Source organism: Acartia tonsa, chromosome 4, assembly GCF_053477335.1.
Source record: "Acartia tonsa isolate MP-2025a chromosome 4, ASM5347733v1, whole genome shotgun sequence".
Classification (NCBI taxonomy): Eukaryota; Metazoa; Arthropoda; class Copepoda; order Calanoida; family Acartiidae; genus Acartia; species Acartia tonsa.
This window is the reverse complement of record NC_137263.1, coordinates 25,920,758-25,938,532: the sequence shown is the minus strand read 5'-3', so window position 1 is coordinate 25,938,532 and position 17,775 is coordinate 25,920,758. Positions and strand designations below refer to the sequence as shown.

At 30.9% G+C, this 17,775-nt stretch overlaps 2 protein-coding genes across 5 annotated transcripts in view; both read right to left on the bottom strand.

Annotated features, from left to right (window-relative positions):
• The window catches only part of LOC145316572 (uncharacterized), a 257,683-nt gene that overhangs the window by 131,972 nt on the left and 107,936 nt on the right, over positions 1-17,775 (bottom strand). The gene's annotated exons all lie outside the window — the stretch shown is intronic.
• The window catches only part of LOC145315409 (uncharacterized), a 127,633-nt gene that overhangs the window by 80,202 nt on the left and 29,656 nt on the right, over positions 1-17,775 (bottom strand). Inside the window, exon 2 of the mRNA XM_080155391.1 lies at positions 14,362-14,497. Within this exon, the coding sequence (XP_080011517.1) occupies positions 14,362-14,497 (136 nt within the window). The remainder of the gene's footprint in view (positions 1-14,361; positions 14,498-17,775) is intronic.

Here is a 17,775-nt window from a genome sequence, read left to right as displayed (position 1 = left end):
TAATCGGGAGAGGATTTTTTTGTTATCAATATTTTGATTTCTCAAACATTTTTAATTTTGAAAAAATAATATTTGTGTGAAGATTATTTTTTCTTACATTGTCAAATCTCACAAACTATTTTAAAACTAAAAAAAGATTATTAAGAAAAACTTCGTTGGCATATCCCTTTATTCTAGATTTTGGATATTTGTTTCAGTGTAGTTATAGCATATTTAGTTTTATTTGGGTTAGAATTTCAAATCCTTGTTTTGTATTTTAGTAAAATCTAGAAGGTGACATTAATCCATGGTCAATTATGTCCATAAGTAGCACAATGATAACTTTCTAACTGTCTAATAGTAGAATAGCTATACATAGATAATATAAGTAAAGTCCCTTTCGTGGCAACGCACCTTAAGGGGCGATTCTTCGTATTTTTTCACAGTAGCTTTTCTCCTATTTCTAGTCCCTGCGGGGCCAATTGCCTTACCCTTTGGGGCATTCACCTGACTCAATATAACCAAACCTAACCTAAAATAACCTATTATAAGCCATTTTAAAAAAACGACGAATCACCCCTTAAGGGGCGTTGCCACAAAGTGACTGATAATATTACTACAATATTTTAGAAATAATTTATGAAAATGCTTTAATTTTTTTTAACTGCCTAATTATAAGCACATATGTATAATACTAGTCTATTATAGTAGTTAGCCAGTAATATGGACGTCTGGATATGCACTAATTATAAAGTTACTGCGCTACTTTACTTGAAAATGAAAGGACTATGACATGTTGTTAAACCTTTGACAAAGATCATCATGTCATGATTATTAGGTAAAAACTAAGGCTCTGCAGCCGCAATCATTCCGTGACTATGCACCAATTCTGAAATAGTCTGTTAAAAAAAAGATAATATTCTCATACAGGGACATCATTAGGCATCCAACAGAATTTGAAGGATATGCGCTTGTTGGTGGCTGGCAAGCCATCGTTAAAAAAACATTTAATCATGATTGTAAACATTATATAATTATGCTTTTATAATGTGTCATTAATAGCGAAGATACTCTATAACAAGCAATTATATATTTCTTTCAAAATTGTGATCAAAATAGGCCAATGGACCAATAAGCGTCTAGTCGCTATTCTGTACAATGTAGCATAAAATTAACCAGCAATTCAATCTAATCATTAAAATAACATTTATATTTTTCATGAAATATGAACAAATAATTTTCCTTTAAAGATTAATGTATTAATTGCCTTGAAATTTGACATTTTCAATAGAGTATTGATTAATAATAAAGCAATTACTATAGCATATGGAGATACACAAAAAAAGTGCTTTGTAACTTAGTCTAAAATTAGTCTACAACTCGATCTTCCCCCAAATATTTACCAGTTACCAAAGGCATAGTTTAAACTACATGAAAGATTAATCTCCATTGTCCAATACCTCTAATCATGTTTATTAACAAGAAAATTATCGTGGAAATTAATCTGTAAAACAAAATTTATCTTCCAAAGAAACTATATCATTATTTTTAACAAGTTTTAGTTATTTGAAACATTAGTTTAATTTTCTAGAAGCCTTTTCTTGGTCAATACAATATTATTAAAAATTTATTTTCTTGGATTGTATAAGGGGACTTAAACTGCCCCCCCCCCCCCCCTTCTTGTTATGGAGAGGTAAGCACTATCTTGTATTAATCGTGAATGAAATAATGGAGGCGAGTAACCGTGGATAATTCTATTAAACTTAAATAAAGAACCAGGATTAGAAAGAAGAAGTTATAACCATCAAGAATTAGTGTCCAATCACTTCTGCAAAATTTATCACATTACAAAATCATCAGAATCACAATAAATTGCTACAGTACAAACTTCTCTTACCTATTAGTTTACTTTCATCATTGAACATTTTTGTTTTTACCAGAAAAAGGCAGAAACTATTATCTTAATTGGGGTCATTTCTCTTGGCATCGTGAGAGGTACCCTACCCCAAATTTGTTATAAACCTTTTCTGGAGAGACAAACATAACTTTAATATGAGGTTTGCGTCTTTGAAAGAATAGAAAACACGTTGTAGGTATGACAACTGGCGGAATTGATGGCACATATTTAGAATTATTTTCTTTCATAGAGTAATTTTAATATAATTTGGTAAAAAATAATTTAGAAAAAAGTATATTTAAAATAAAAAAAATAAGTTATACCTTTAAATATATAATCTTAAATAAAAAGTATTATGCAATTATTTGTTCCATACATTTTCTGTTTAATGACGCAGACTTTTTCTATGTTGTAGCTTCTAAATTGTACCAAAAAAATCTGTTAAAAATTACTCTTTGCCCTATCATATATTTTCATTCACTTGTAATTAAAGTCCGTCTTTTTTCTATCTCTCCCACCGTCACGGGGTTTAAAAATAATTCTTTCTTTTTAGCCAGAGCTTCTCTTCAAGAAGGGATTGTCTGTTCGTCTTTATACTAAAAACATTAAAATATTAAGATATTTGGCCGTTATCCTCTTAGGAATTTTTTATCAATTTTCAAATTTTGGTTACTCTCCCCCCCCCCCTTAACTTGTCTTTTTATGAAATATTATACTTTCACGCATCTTAATGAAAAAAAAATAAAATAACAATTAAGATAAAAAAATGCTGCTAAATTTGATGAATGAAAATAATAATTAATTAAAGCCTGATCATTTAAATGTTGTAAATAATAAGTGGAATGATATCTGAAAAAGTAGATCCGCCCTTTTAGTGCATCTATAAATTGTCTGTGCATCTCATTTTACCAGAGCTTGGCAGCCGCGCGTCAACCGGGACTAAGCCTCAAATTTAAATCCGTTTGGATACTTTACAATTCTTTTGAAAAAAATGGATTTGCATATTTTGGTCAGGTTTAGACTTCCAGTTGAATTTTAAAATTGTAAAAGGTTGATTTTTCTGAGGCTTACAGGCGGCTGACACGCAGCTGCAAAGCCCTGTATTTAACACCCTAGCATTTTAATATCCTAACTTTAATTATTAATTTTTATCTATCTTTTTCTGAAATTTTTTTCTTTTAATTAATTTCTCTCTTTTTTTAATCAATCATTTATCTCCTTTAAAAACATGAACAATAATTAATAGATAGACAAATTGTAAGATTCATAAATATGTAGATGGATAGATATAAAGATTGATTGTTAAAAAGATAAATGTAAATAGAGTATACTAGATAGAAATTAGAAACATAAATAGAGATATTTTAGATAGATGGATAATTATAACAATGTATGGATAGATAGAAGAAAACTACAAATATAGATAAATAGATAGTTAGAAAGATAAATAAGTCGCTGCAGACATAGACGTCCAAGGGGTGGGGGTAAAGGGGTGATTACCCCCCCCCCCCCCCCCCCAAATGAATTTTGGATTTTCAATTATTACCCCCCCAAATAAAAAAAATGCCCCTATGAAATTAAGATTACCCTCCCTAAAATGAGCTTGGGATTTTCAAAATTTTACCCCCCCCCAAATAAAAAAGCTTGGACGCCCCTGGCTGCAGATGGATAGATAGTTAGATAGATTATTATGCCATTTGGACAAATATTGAATTAAAAGAAAGGTTAGGGGTAGGTGAGGGTAATAAGAATGGTAAGGGAAGGGAATTAAAACTACTCTCTCATAAAATTGTTCAACCATAACAAAATAACTGAGAGGGGGTAGGTCTTTTAAGATAGAAATATCTTTAAAAATGAAAAGAGAGAGAGAGAGAGTGTGAGAGAGAGAATAAGAGAGAGAGAGAGAGAGAGAGAGAGAGAGAGAGAGAGAGAGAGAGAGAGAGATAGAGAGAGAGAGAGAGAGAGAGAGAGAGAGAGATAAGAGAGAGTGAAAAGAAAGAGAAATAACAAAGATTCACTTAAGTGAGAATTCTTGTTAAAAAGAATTTTAATTGGAAGGCATTTTTTTCATGTTTTACTTTCGTTAATGCAATCAAAACAAATCTAATCTTACATCTAGCTAATAATCCACACCCATTTCATCATTTTAATTTAAATTGTACAATTCTATAAACTTTTTTAACATTAACTTTTTCGTAGCGCAGTAATATTAATTTATATATTGTGAACAGTAAACTGTAATACAGTAGATTTTAGAAAATTTGCTAGTTTGGTATTCTTTCAGATCTTTTTACAGACGGTTCATCAGATTTATGGACAAGCAGAGGTTTTTGTAGATAAAAAATTCATTTCTTTAAATAATAAAGCTAATTTCAAAAGGCATTTATTGACAATTTCATATAATTTGTTTCTTATTTTATTTCAGCTTACGAATGTTGCTATCCTTGTTTTTAGTTTAAGATTGATACAGAAAAAAAGTAAATAAATTAAATTTAAGCGTGACCATCTGAAATTATAGTAAATGCAACTTTTAATTAAAAAATTATTCAATGCATTTTATTTCAATAATAATTATCTTTATAATAAATCTTTAATACATTTTTAGAGCTCTTTTGTTGCATTTGTCATTAAATAAAATATTTTGTTCAGCCCCTGGTATTAATTAAATGAAAAAACATTAAAATAATTAGTATAAAGAATTTTTTTCAAATGGTTTTTAAAAACCTCACTATTTCTCTTTTCATCGATTCCGCTTTATTTATCCTTTTTTTCTAGTAACAAAATACTCTTTAACTTATTTTGTCAAACAGCCCGTACAACATCCTATAGTACACATTCAGCTGTTATTTGAGACATATTACTGATTTAATTGTGTTAATACTCTGCTGGCTAATGAGCATCTACTATATAACTCTCTTTGTCCGTCAGTCTTTCTGTAATATTGTACTAGGTATCAAATTTATACTAAAAATCTACCAAGTTACGACTTTAGGGTTTTGTCGATAAAATAACAGATCCAAATATTAACTGAAATATCAGATTTGCAAAAAGTTGTGCAAATTTGACAGAGAAATGAAAATATTGTCTTGTATCAAACAAACATAAAGCTCTCTCTTTCTCCATAATACGCACACCCTTTCTTTTTAGTATAGCTAAGCTACTTTACAGCTTTGGCATGTACGACATTTAGTCCATCATATATTCTTTTCTATGTCTGGGAAAGTCAAGTAAATCAACTTTATCCTAAGTAGATTGATCTCAGTACACTGTTATCCCACTCTTTCCCGCATGCTTCTAAACACATCCACTTTGTCCCGCAGGCTCCCACACTGAGTTGAGCTATTTGTGCACAAAAATTTCCTTGTTTACTTCTTTTTGTTAAAAAAACTAAGATTGGAGCTAAAGTACAAAATGTAACTGGACCTAGCTCAATTATTTGTTTGTGTGTGTTGGGATGAAGATATACAAGTAAACGTAACGCCATGACACCAAAGATAAATGAAACTTTTTTTTTTAAAGAGTTATATGATTCAAAAGTGTAAATGACAATACCAAGTGTATTATAATGAATTTAGGAGGAATATTAAAAGTTAAAAGTTAACAATACAGAGTGAGTAAAACACAGTTTTAAAAAACAAGCCTTGCGTGAAAAAAAAAATGTTGGCCTCTTGATACAAAGTAAAGTAAACAAAAAAGAATATTTATTCAACCCAAAGAAAAAACTAACTGAAAATCTGACACAGAAAAAAACAGATTTGCAAAAGAAAAAAGAATAATTTGAAATGAATTGTTTCTAAATAATTAAATTACTTCATTCTTTATCAAAACAAAAACAAATAATCTTTAAGTGTAATTATATAGATATCAAAATTTTTATGACAATGTTTTATTCCAAATAAAAATATGGCCAAAACGCAGGAAAAAACTACAACGCCTCTCCCTTTCTTTAATTGATTTTTAAAATAAGGGGGGGGGGGTACTGAAAGCACCTATAGTTGTTACACTTTTAATACTAACTTTATCCCAACCTCACAAAGAAATTATTCAAGTTCAAAATGTAATAATTTAACAATGCTTTTAAGTGGAGTGTCATTCTTATTTAGAAAAGTTTATATTTGGATAAGTGTGCCCTCACCTTCGCACAAAAACAGCTATTTTGTAGGTTTTTTAATATTTTCATTTTTTTAAGAAAAAACCTTGTTCAGGCTAAAGTTTTAATCATCGGATTTTCTGGTTTCGGTGTAAAAATCAATTTAGTGGAAATTATGGCACAAAATTTGGATAATCAGCTGTGAGCTTCTCTTTTCATCTCTTTCTTTCTCCCTTCTTTTTCTTTCTTTCTGTGTGTGTGTCCTGATGGTTTGTTAAGTCATCATATTGTAGAACGTGAGTTAAGTTCGTCAAATGGCAAAATCCTATACTCGATCAGTTGACCATTAATTCCCGCCAACCTGGATTTTTTTTGTTCCTTGTTTCCCTGTAGCAGGGCTCAATGACCACATTAAGTCACTGTTTAATTGACGACAAGCTTAAATCGGCATTACTTTTAAGAATTAAAATTAGTTTTTACTTTATACATACTATTAGCCGAAAGAAATGATAACATAACCCGATGAATACAAGTTATGCAAAATTTCACTTAGACAGACAAACACATATTCTACTATTTTAGAAGATAAACATCAAACAAAAAATGGAAGAAGATTTGGGTAATGATGGTCCACAATCAAATAAAAGGATTTCATCCATCAAATTGTTTGTCTGTAGTACAGATGTAAACAATCATTTCTCATTTAGTCAACAAAGATAAGTAATGGAAAAACTTGATGGGAAAGTAACAGAAGAAAAATTTAACATTACACAAAGCATTAATGGTATTCCTAAAAATAATGTACTTTAATATTTAGAAATCAAACTAGAAAAGTATTTTTTCAAGCCATGGATATTTAATTGAAAAAAACTATTTTGTTTTCAATTCAAAGCGATAATTTTTAACTAAATAGCTTTTTATTGGAATTCACAAAGAAAAAGGATCTTATATTTTAGAATGTCGGATATTTTTAAGGCTAAATAGTTTTTTTTTATAATTCTAGATTTGTCCTACATCACTTGCTTAATGTTTTCATGATATCAGAAAAGAATAAAGCTTACCTGAAAAGAAAAACAATATATCAATATTATTTCACGTGAATCTTAATTTTAATACTTAATTATCTAGCGTAAACCTGTAGTTATAATTTAGCTGTGCTATAAAAAAAATCAAATTCATATCAGTGTTACTACGATGGAGATTTTTGAAGCATAACAATTTCATTTATTTTTAGCTTGACCATATAATTAAGGTAGAAGACACTTGTATTATCAGGCTGTTGCTGTTGCCACTGTTGTTTTTTCTTTTCACCAGAGTGAGGGGAAATAAGTCGACCATTTACTTTGTACGTAGTTTTAAAAAGGTAAATATTTAGTCTGTATGCAAGTCCTGTAAGATTTCGTAAACAACAATTCTGATAACGAAGTACCTAGAGGAAAGGGGCAAATCCACTTTTTGATTATAAAAGCAAACAGACGCATTAACATATATTTTAATGAAAAAGAATTAAAAATTGAATAAAGTCATATTCCTACTTTGTTAATTTGTCGCCGCAGCTAAACCGGACTAGATATCAGCGGCTGCACACTTTTTTTCTGATGGAGTATAAGACTTGTAGAAATTTCCAAAAAAAGAAAGGGAAAATCAGTTGTAAAATGTAATTTTTTTTGGCATGAATAAGATAATTATCAGCATGTAGCTTAGAATTTTAGATATTTTAAGCAATTATCAGTAGCAAAACCTCTCTATAACTAGAGTATGTCCGCATTCCTTACCAAAATTTACTTAACTCAACATTGATTTTCTCTTTACAAAATCAGAAAAAAATGTTTTACTTTTTATGGTATTGCTTTAAAACCGACCAATATCCGCTGGATTAGAACCGGTTCTAAGCCATGAATCGTATCTTATATAGATAATTTTCCTCGGGGCCAATCAGCGGAAAGCTGCATATATATAATACAATGAGAAATAACTATTGCTTTTTAAATATATTTCAATTTTATTCAAAATATTAAGATGCAGAATAAGCTATACTTTTTGAAAACGTATCTTACTTGTTTTATATTAATATTATGATAATTACTTTCATAATAATAGCTACTGCTTTATTTGTGCGTTGAAGTCTCTGTAATAGATATTAATGAGTAGAAAATTACTTTAAACAAATATTTTATGTTTACAATTTTTATAATTTGTCAAAAAAATACTAAAATAAAGTATTTTTCTGAATTATCAATTTGCTTACATGCTTAAAAATAAAGCATCCACTATAAAAGGAAAACTATCCTTTTAAAGGGGTTGGCACAATCTCTTTAACATACAAGGGGTGAAAAAACTCACCCCCTTTATATTAAATTATTATTATTGTTTTCTAAATAAATGGTACCCCTTCGGGAAGTACTGAAAGACTTAACCACTTCAAGATCATCCATAATCTTATTCTAATTAACCTAACCTACACGAAGTTTTACAACTTATTATCTAACTAAGGTGAGGGCAGGGGGTAGTGGGGTTATGTTTTAGGGTATGAACTGGAGATAAGATGGATTTTGCCAAAGGGTTAGATCAAGAAGAAGAAGAAAGGGGAGAGATAGAGAAAGAGAGAGATAAAAAAGATAAATTGTTATTTTCTGAATAAGGAGGTGGGTATTTGTATTTACTTGGATATCATTTCATCTGTAAACAGAAACAGTTCACCAGTAACATAAATCCATAAGATAAAATCTTATTTTAATAGGTAAATAAATAATAAGGGTCTTTTGTAGCCCCTATTCACAAATTTTATACAGCGCAGCAAATAATTAATATCTCTAGTATGTCAATGCGTTGGTAGAAAATTTTTTTTAGTTTCTATACTTCAAAATTTTAAACGTTTTGCTGTTAGGTGTTTTCACTCAAATCTTTTTTGTTGACCATTAACCCCCTGCCCTATTTTTAATATTTAAAAGATAAAAAATGTGAGCATTATTCCTCCAGGGCCCTTAAAACCTTTACTTACCCTAACCTTATCTAACATTAATGAAATACATTTTTCTCGAGGAGTTTCTTTGTAAAATAAATTATGGGTAAGGTATTTATAGGCACGATTGTCCTTGTTTAAAAAATATGAAAACTCATTTTGTGAATATGTCTTTTTTTATAGACTTGGGGGGCACAAAATCACATAAACATACACAACTCACACATGCACACAAAAGAAACGCATGTATAGAAATAAATTAAGCATGTTTTCTTTATAACGGACACACTAGCATGTAATTTATATGTGTGTCGTGGAGGTCTTTTCCAAGTTTTTGAGAGGACTACGAAAAAAACATGATTAATTGATTTGTTTTTGTGTTTAAAATTTCTTAATTTTAAATTGCGTAAAAATGAAAGTATCGGGTTCAAATACTAGGAAAAAAACATTGTAGAATTGTTTTTAATGTATTGAAACCAAAATATAACTGATATCCACGTCGATTAAATGGAACTTTAAAATGTGAATAAAGAACGTTACTGTGTATATATTGTAGAGTCTAGACTGTATAGATACTGCAGAACTCAGGTTAAGATAGATAATGTAGAATATAAAACGCGTAGACATTTGGACGGACGGACATAAAATACACGAGTTGCTGCGATATTAAAAATACATGAGTTGCATGTTTAAATCAATTTATTGGTGATGTAAGTATGTATGTACGTGTATTTATGCATGTCAGAGGTTAAAACAAGATTAAAACTGTTTCTTCCACAATTATTTATCTATTTTATCATATCAAATCATAATAAACCATCATATAAGTATCTTGTTCTTTGGGCAATGTCAAAATTAGAATGCGGCAAATTAGAATATTAAATACTAGCGGTTGTACAATAGCATCTGGGAGCTCTGTAAAGTTGGGGCAGTAAAGTAGCATAAAACCATCATCAGACTCTAATCCAAAATTGAAATTGCTTAAAACCAACCCGGGAACTATGTGCTGCTTCCCTAAAAAGGATAACTACAGCAGGTTAGTAGTTATTAATATCTTAAGCGTCAGTCAAAAAAAACCTAGGAGCCGTATATGAGGAGGACACGAAGGGACATTAAAATAGCCGAAAACCATCCTAAGACTTAGATATAAAAATAGATTAAAAATATCACGGGACGGACCTATCTAAATATTCCCTAAAAAGAGGGAACATCGCTTCGGTGTTTATCGAAATCTTTAGCTACAGATAAAAAATTAATAGGATAAAAAACATTTCTTTAAACAATGTGTGTGTGTACTTTTGTCTGACAAGAAAAGGTTCACTTTTGTATATGCTGCCATCCTTATTTTAATAGCAAATACGTTTATGATAATTTTTTAGTTATTACTAGAGGCCCCCTTGATCATTTTATATGTTATTAAGTACATAAATCACTTTTCTCTTGTATTAAACAAAATTTATGACCATATACCAGTTGATACGGTAAGGCCAATGAGTGGACTTTTGCTGACTTAAATGGCGTTTTTTTTCGTTTGCGAATTTATTACTAAAAACTACTAAATATCTAAATATGGTAAATTTACGATTAAGAATGAAAAATCGTCCATTTTATTATAAGCATATTAGACTAATACCAAATAACTTTTCCATGTCAGTAAGCTACGAATGTATATTACATAGTAATAAAAGATTTTTCATGGGTATTACAAACTAAGAAAATAAAAATGCCGTCTTAGAAAATAGTAATCTACTCAATATCCCAACTGCAGTTTCTGGCAATAACAGTAAATTATTGCTTTTACATTTTCATGATGTTAATAATTAAAACATGTTATCTTTGATGTCTTTGTTCGGGGGCATAAAACAGAGGCTTCTCATGAGAAAGTTTAGATTATAAAATAGTTTTGGGCAATAATAATAAAGATAGCTAGAGAAGATGAACTATTTAGAAAGCTATTCAAATATTCCCTCAGGGGAAAAATCAATATTTAGACAATAAATTAGTACTATCCCTCTTATAACCGAGAGAACCTTAATCGCCCCCCTTCCCACAATAACAATCTAATTTGTTTTTTGGCCCTGTGGCCCTTAACTTTATGGAGTACAAGACCCTAACATACATATTTTTCTCTCTCAAATTTAATCCGAAAAATGAAAGCAGGGGGTGGGAATTTGATTTTGTGCTTCACTATTCATATTTGGGAAATTGCTAATAAATCAGAGTATTAAATATCATTTTATTGAAGTAAATAATAGGCTTTGTTAAACAATTTAATTTTTATAATATTAAAGAAGAACGTTAAACATAAATTAAATGGATCTTTAGGGATAAGACAATGGACGATTAATTTATTAACACCTTTACTTATCATCAACACAATTACAAATGTTGGTTTAAAAGTTTGGACACAGCAAGTTGAAAACAACCAATCAAGATTTTATCAAAGTACCAAAATTTTTGAGCCACTGAATGAGAGATCATGTTTATGTGTACTTTGGGAACTAGTATAACTTAAAGTCCCATATCCAAACCCTGCCTTAAAATATATGTCCTGTCAATCCATATTTTCAAATAAAAGATCTCTTAAACGGATGGAAAAGGTAAACAGTTAAATATAGATAGAAAGAGGAAAGATAGCGAGTGAAAGAAAGAGAGAGAGAGAGAGAGAGAGAGAGAGAGAGAGAGAGACAAAGAGAGAGACAGAGAGAGAGAGAGAGAGACAGAGATGTAGAGCAAAAGTCTTATTAAAGAGAAATTAAAAGAGAGGAGAAATTTTATTATCCTGTAACACGATTTTGATGATTTGTCGTTTAAAGTTTTGATTTGATTGCAATATGAGCTCCGTTATTCTTACAGCATATGTTCATAATACCCAGGGCTCGTCAGCCGAGCATGATAACGGCGGCTAGACTGCAACTGCATTGGCGAAACAAAATTCTAGGGAAATAACTAAAGCACTATGACAAATGCCTTGGATACTTTCCATCAAAGTTTTCTACAAGGACATAAACCTTACCCCTTTTTTTAAATTTAAAACTTTTATAGTGGCCCTAAACCTTAAGGGGAGACCCTCCACCCAATGTAACTAACCAAAGGTAAAACACAAACCACCCCCCCCCCCCCTAACCCATCTTTAAATATGGTGAGTTCTTTGCACGCTACGCTACTTCTGCAGAACGGAGAATGTTTTTTTTTATGGCTGAAAACATATGAAAATACTTTAAACTAAATAAAAACTTTGTCTGGCCTACTTTAAAACGGCTGACAAATAATGATGCGGTTGGCGTTTCCTGATATAATCACATAACATAACTCTATACATTATACATGTGTGTATGTACATTTTATAATGACAATTAGTAAAATTATAATTTAACAAGGATGACAGTATTAAGTAAATCTAGCAAGTCACCGTCAGAATAAAGCAGGCAAAAATATTTGCTACTTATATAATTGCAGTTTATTTTGACATTACTTCTATTCAATAAGTATGCTATTTTTCTTATACTTATTTTAATAATCTAATTTTGCCTATTATTTCTGCGCTACTAATAAAAATAATTGTTATAGTGAAATTTACACTTTGTCCAATGCTTTGTGGATTTTGAAAACTTTTTTTCGAATGCCATTGAAAACATTTAGCTAATTTTTGTATTTAACGCATATTTAATGGTCAATAAAGGGTTGCCATTACGACCTTTAGCCATAAAAAAATGTATCAAAACAAACAAAGATTAACATGAATTGCTTTTCATATTTTGTATAAATTACACAATTGAATAAAAAACTTCCAATTTCACGCAAAATACAATGAAAAAGACTTGAAGTGATAAAGGGAATTTAAAAGAAAGGTGTAATGGCAAGCAAGCAAGGGCCAGGGGGTTTGTGGAACAGAAAGACCGTAGGCAAGAGACATGTAATCTAAAAAAATGTAACAAGGCAACACAGTTTTAGTTTAAATAGTTAAGCAATTGAATTAGTTCTATTTTTTGTATGGGTCGGCAGCAGTAGTTGTATTCCACTAAAAGGCAATAATTTATATTAAAATACCCGGGTATAGTCCCTTTCGTAACATCGCACCTTATGGGCCGATTCTTCCACAGTAGCTTTTCTCCTATTTCTAGCCCCTGCGGGGGGCTCTAACCCCGCGGGGCCAATTACCTAACCATATAGGGCAATCACCTAACCCAATATAACCTAACCTAACCTAAAATAACCTATAAAAAGCCATTTTAAAAATACGACGAATCGCCCCTTATGGGGCGATTTTACGAAAGGGACTATTCCCAAATACCCTTATGAGCACACCCTTAGCGCTTCGTGCATCCCCCCTGGCAAAACCCTGTGCACGCGAATAAATATATTTAAATTTTAGAAATTGTTTTTAATAATACCCGCTCCTATCCTTGGCAAGAACACGCTACAAAGATGGACTTTTCAAAATCCTTCAAAAATTCTGAATTTTGTAAGAAATTGTAAAGAAATAAGTACAATAGTATCCATGAATATTGCAGCAACAAAATGTAAACAATATTTATTTATAAAAAAAGTAAAGTTTATTTAGTATAGTGTGAATATCTTTTTTTCTAAATCCAACAAACATAAGGTTTAATACATCAAAACTTCAAGATATAGCCAAGCTGATGGAACAAATATTTGAGAATGACTAAACTACTTAACTTTTGTGTCACTTTTGAGGAAGACGATTCATATGACGTCATATAAAGGGAAAAGAAAAAGGGAAGGGGGGAAGAAAATCTCTTCAAAAGAGATGGGAGAAAAGGGAATCGTCTTCCTCAAAAGTGACACAAAAGTTATGTAGTTTAGTCTTTCTCCAAATATTTGATTTATGCATAATTGCGGACGTACACAATAAAAACCTTAATTGTAGAGGAGCTTCGCTAAAAAAATTTGTAAGAGAGCAAAGAGAGAATGAGAGAAAAAGAGATATTGGGAGAGAGAGAGAGAGAGAGAGAGAGAGAGAGATTGGGAGAGAGAGAGAGAGAGAGAGAGTATTAGGTTGAAACCAAATCATTGTTACATTGTCCTAATAAATTGAGAGAAAAAAACACATACACAACTGTACAACAACTAAGTTCTTTTCAAGTTTCTCCAATTTTATGTGAAAATTCTCTTTGTCAGATGTTCAGATGTTTTATGACACCTGAGCAAAGCGTAATCAATTACAAATAACTTTAAGTTAATTGCTACAATATAAAAAAATTATTCACAATGAAAAAATATCAAAGTTCAGTTTAGAAACTCGATTTCTTAGGACAATTTAAGAAAAGTTTAAAAGTATAATCTGAGAAAAGTATAAACTTGCTTTTAAAACCACAAGAAATTTCCTCTTAGAAATAAATATCCCAAACTCGCAGCCACTCTATACATTTATACATTTACATTTATTAATCCTACATTTATTAATCCTACCTCGTTTAATAGTTTGTGGAGTGTTGGAATTGTGTCCATATATGGAGGGTGACTCTGTGGTTGCCAGAACTTGGATGGTGCTCTGGGAGGTTGTGCTGGTAGCACCCTCATGACTCACTATCTCCTCTCCATCACTCTGAAAAAGTAATTTCAATATTAGCACAAATAGAAACAAGATAGACATGGTCAGGACTGTGTATATTAAAGTCTGGGGATTTTAAGGGACACGACGAAAAATAAATTACATCCCAAATGAACCAAAACAAAATTATCCTTCTGTGGTTTAAACTTATTGGTTCAAATTCTTGGACACTACTAGATTGAACCAACCAATCAAGATTTGACAAAAGTACCCATAGTTTTTAAGCCAATGTATTAGAGAACGTAATTTAAAACTTTTCTAATGTCTACTCCCTACTATATAAAGGAGCAAAAGAGATAATCCAAATTTGTTCAAAATTTAAAATAACAAAATTGATATTATCGTTTTAATTAATAGCTGTGATGGCGTGAACCCGAGTATTTAACATAAAAACCTAAAAAAATATTCTTTACCCTGAAGGCTTTTTAGTAGAACATTTACAAATGTACATACATGCTATAACTAGTCTAGTTCAACAAGGATGATTATGTTCAATATTAAGGAAACTTTTATATTGTCAGAAATATAGTTTACTTAAAGGTGTTATATATTGAATACTGAAATATGATTAAAATCCAACTATTGGCCATTTTCTTCATAAAACTAAGAAGGAAGGGGACATTGAATTGTTTAATACACCAGTAACCAAAATTTTATATAAACGTTTCTTATTCGTTGGCTGAACTTTGGAGACTTTTACTAAATTTTGATTGGCTAGTTTATTAAGTTGAGTGTGCAAATATTTTAACCACTAATTGTAACCTACAGTAGGGATAAATTTGTGTATCATCTTCGGGGATGTACATCAATTTATTGGCCATTGTCTTATCCCTTCAGATTCCTGTAATAAAACCCAATCCTCTCCCTACTCCTTCCTACTCTATTGGTTTGATCATATGATCATCACTGACATAATGATCAATTCAACAGCAGCTACACTGCAAAAATTATTTTTCCTGGTCTGTAGATATGGTCATGTTGTATATTTTTCTTTTTAACACTATTCCATACCAAACTTTAAAGACCAATATGACTCAAATTATTGCGGACTAAATGTGAGGATAAGAAGATCAAGTGATGTTTGTAATTTTTGTACGTTAGCAATTAAAATTATTTATGAAAAAATAAAGTGAATTTAAAGTCATTCAAATAATCCAATTATTCCATGACATATCAAATATCCTCTACACGATATAAATTAATTAAAATTTTCATATGACAAAATTGTGACTTAAGTCCTTGAAAATATATAATAATTAGTGTTTATTCTAGGTTAGGTTCAGAAAATAGCCCCACAGGACTAGAGCTTATGGCAGGGGCTTATATTCACCTCCTACTCAAAAAAAAAATTTATCTCTGTACTAAATAAGCTTCATGCATCATTTTGTTGCTCTGTCTCAAACAATTTGAATTCTAGAATTTATGTTTCGTATATTAACATATACAGTTAAATTAAATTTTCAGTCTGTGGCCACTTTAGTAAATTACCATATATAGTCGACAAATACTATCTAAATTAGACGTCAATAGCAAATTTCCAAGTTTAACAGAGTAGATATTCTGTCCATGTATATTCATCTTATCAATCGGAATTTAACAACATTGCGTGCTTAATTGTAGTGTTTTGACCCTTGGCCGTGTATACCATGTCAGATTCAGATGTATGTGTATGTGTTTGTGTGTGTGCGTGCTTTTTTGGTTTGGAAGGAAAAAATATGACGCCGCTGCTCAACAATACTTATAAAAGTAACTAAATGTCTGTTTATACTAAAGGATCTTGCTAACCGCTGAACTGATATGGTACTACTTTACAATGTAGCTTTCTAGGTTTGGAAGGCGGGCACCATGACCCTCTCAAGAGAAATCGCCCCTATAAAGAAATGACCTCCCCTTTTTAATCTTGTTTTTAAAATTTAAATTTAAAATTGAGGGTGGGGGGGGGGGGATCCCAGAGGTCCACTAATTATCTTATTGTTTTATTAATATTGATATGATAAATTTTAACTTAAACTTGAAATGTGTTAAGCCTTTTTTAAAAAGATAGTTGTTTATATTGATTCTACGCATATAACAATGTAAGATCCTAGTAAATGTAAAGTAAAATGTATATGCAAAGTGTTGTAGCCGAACCATAGCCGGCTTTTTTGCATGCAAATTTTCTTTGCGAAATTTTCATCCTTAATTTGAAAATAAAGTTTATTACATTTCCTCTTAATAATAAATGCTTTCAGTAGTTTTATAATTTTTTTTTATTTGTTCACATGTCTATGTGTCCGTCAATTGTAAGACTATTTTAAGAATTTTTTTTGTTCATTTTGTCTAACAGTCCCTTTGTATAGATATCTCTTTTCTTTATCTTTAAGTTTTAGAATGCATGTCCTTATTACTTCTGATCTCTTGAATATTAGTATCTATGGATTTTTGCTTGATAAGGAAGCTTTGTATGAGTTCTTAACTTATTTATGCCATTTTATGCATTGAACAGACCAGGGTAGATTTTAGCTTTAAAAGTTAAATCCTAATATTCTAATCTAGTAAACGACAGTTATCATGGACTGTGTATTATGATGAATCTGAAACTAGGAAGCTCTTTGTTAAGGAATATCTTCACCCCCACCCCAAAAAAAGCATAATTCCATCTTAAATAGCAGCCGAGAATATCACATTTACTCCCATAGCTTTTCGGACGGGCAGACAGCCAACCTCGATTATAGAGTTACCTTCCTACCAATAAGTCGATTCTGCCACCCCCCCCCCTCCCCTGCCTGTAGGATGACTTTGCCCCCCCCCCCTCTGGCGACCAGGATCTAGAGAATTACGATTTACAATACAATATTAAATTGGAATGAAATACAATTCATATGTAAGTATTATATGTAAATGTAAGCTGATATAATTAAAATTTTGGTTAGCTCATGGGTAGTTCCACAGTATGTATTATTGTATATGGTCAGAACCCATTAACAAACATTACAATCAGGGGCGTGCACGAAGATATTGATGGGCTAGACGCCTCAATTAGCAAAGACATTTTTACAAACTCTGTGCACGCTTCTAATCACAATTGCATGTAAAGTATATGATTTAATGTTACAGGATGCAAATCTGAATGTCTTATTAAGATCCTGAAACAGAAGAGCTTTTCTCAAATTTTGTATTAGATCTAAGGCCATAAAGCTTTCTCAAAAAGCAAAAAAAACACGTCTTTAGCGTCTCCAACTTTATATTTATTGAAATTTTATTCGCGCACATTAGGCTAATATATTTGCATA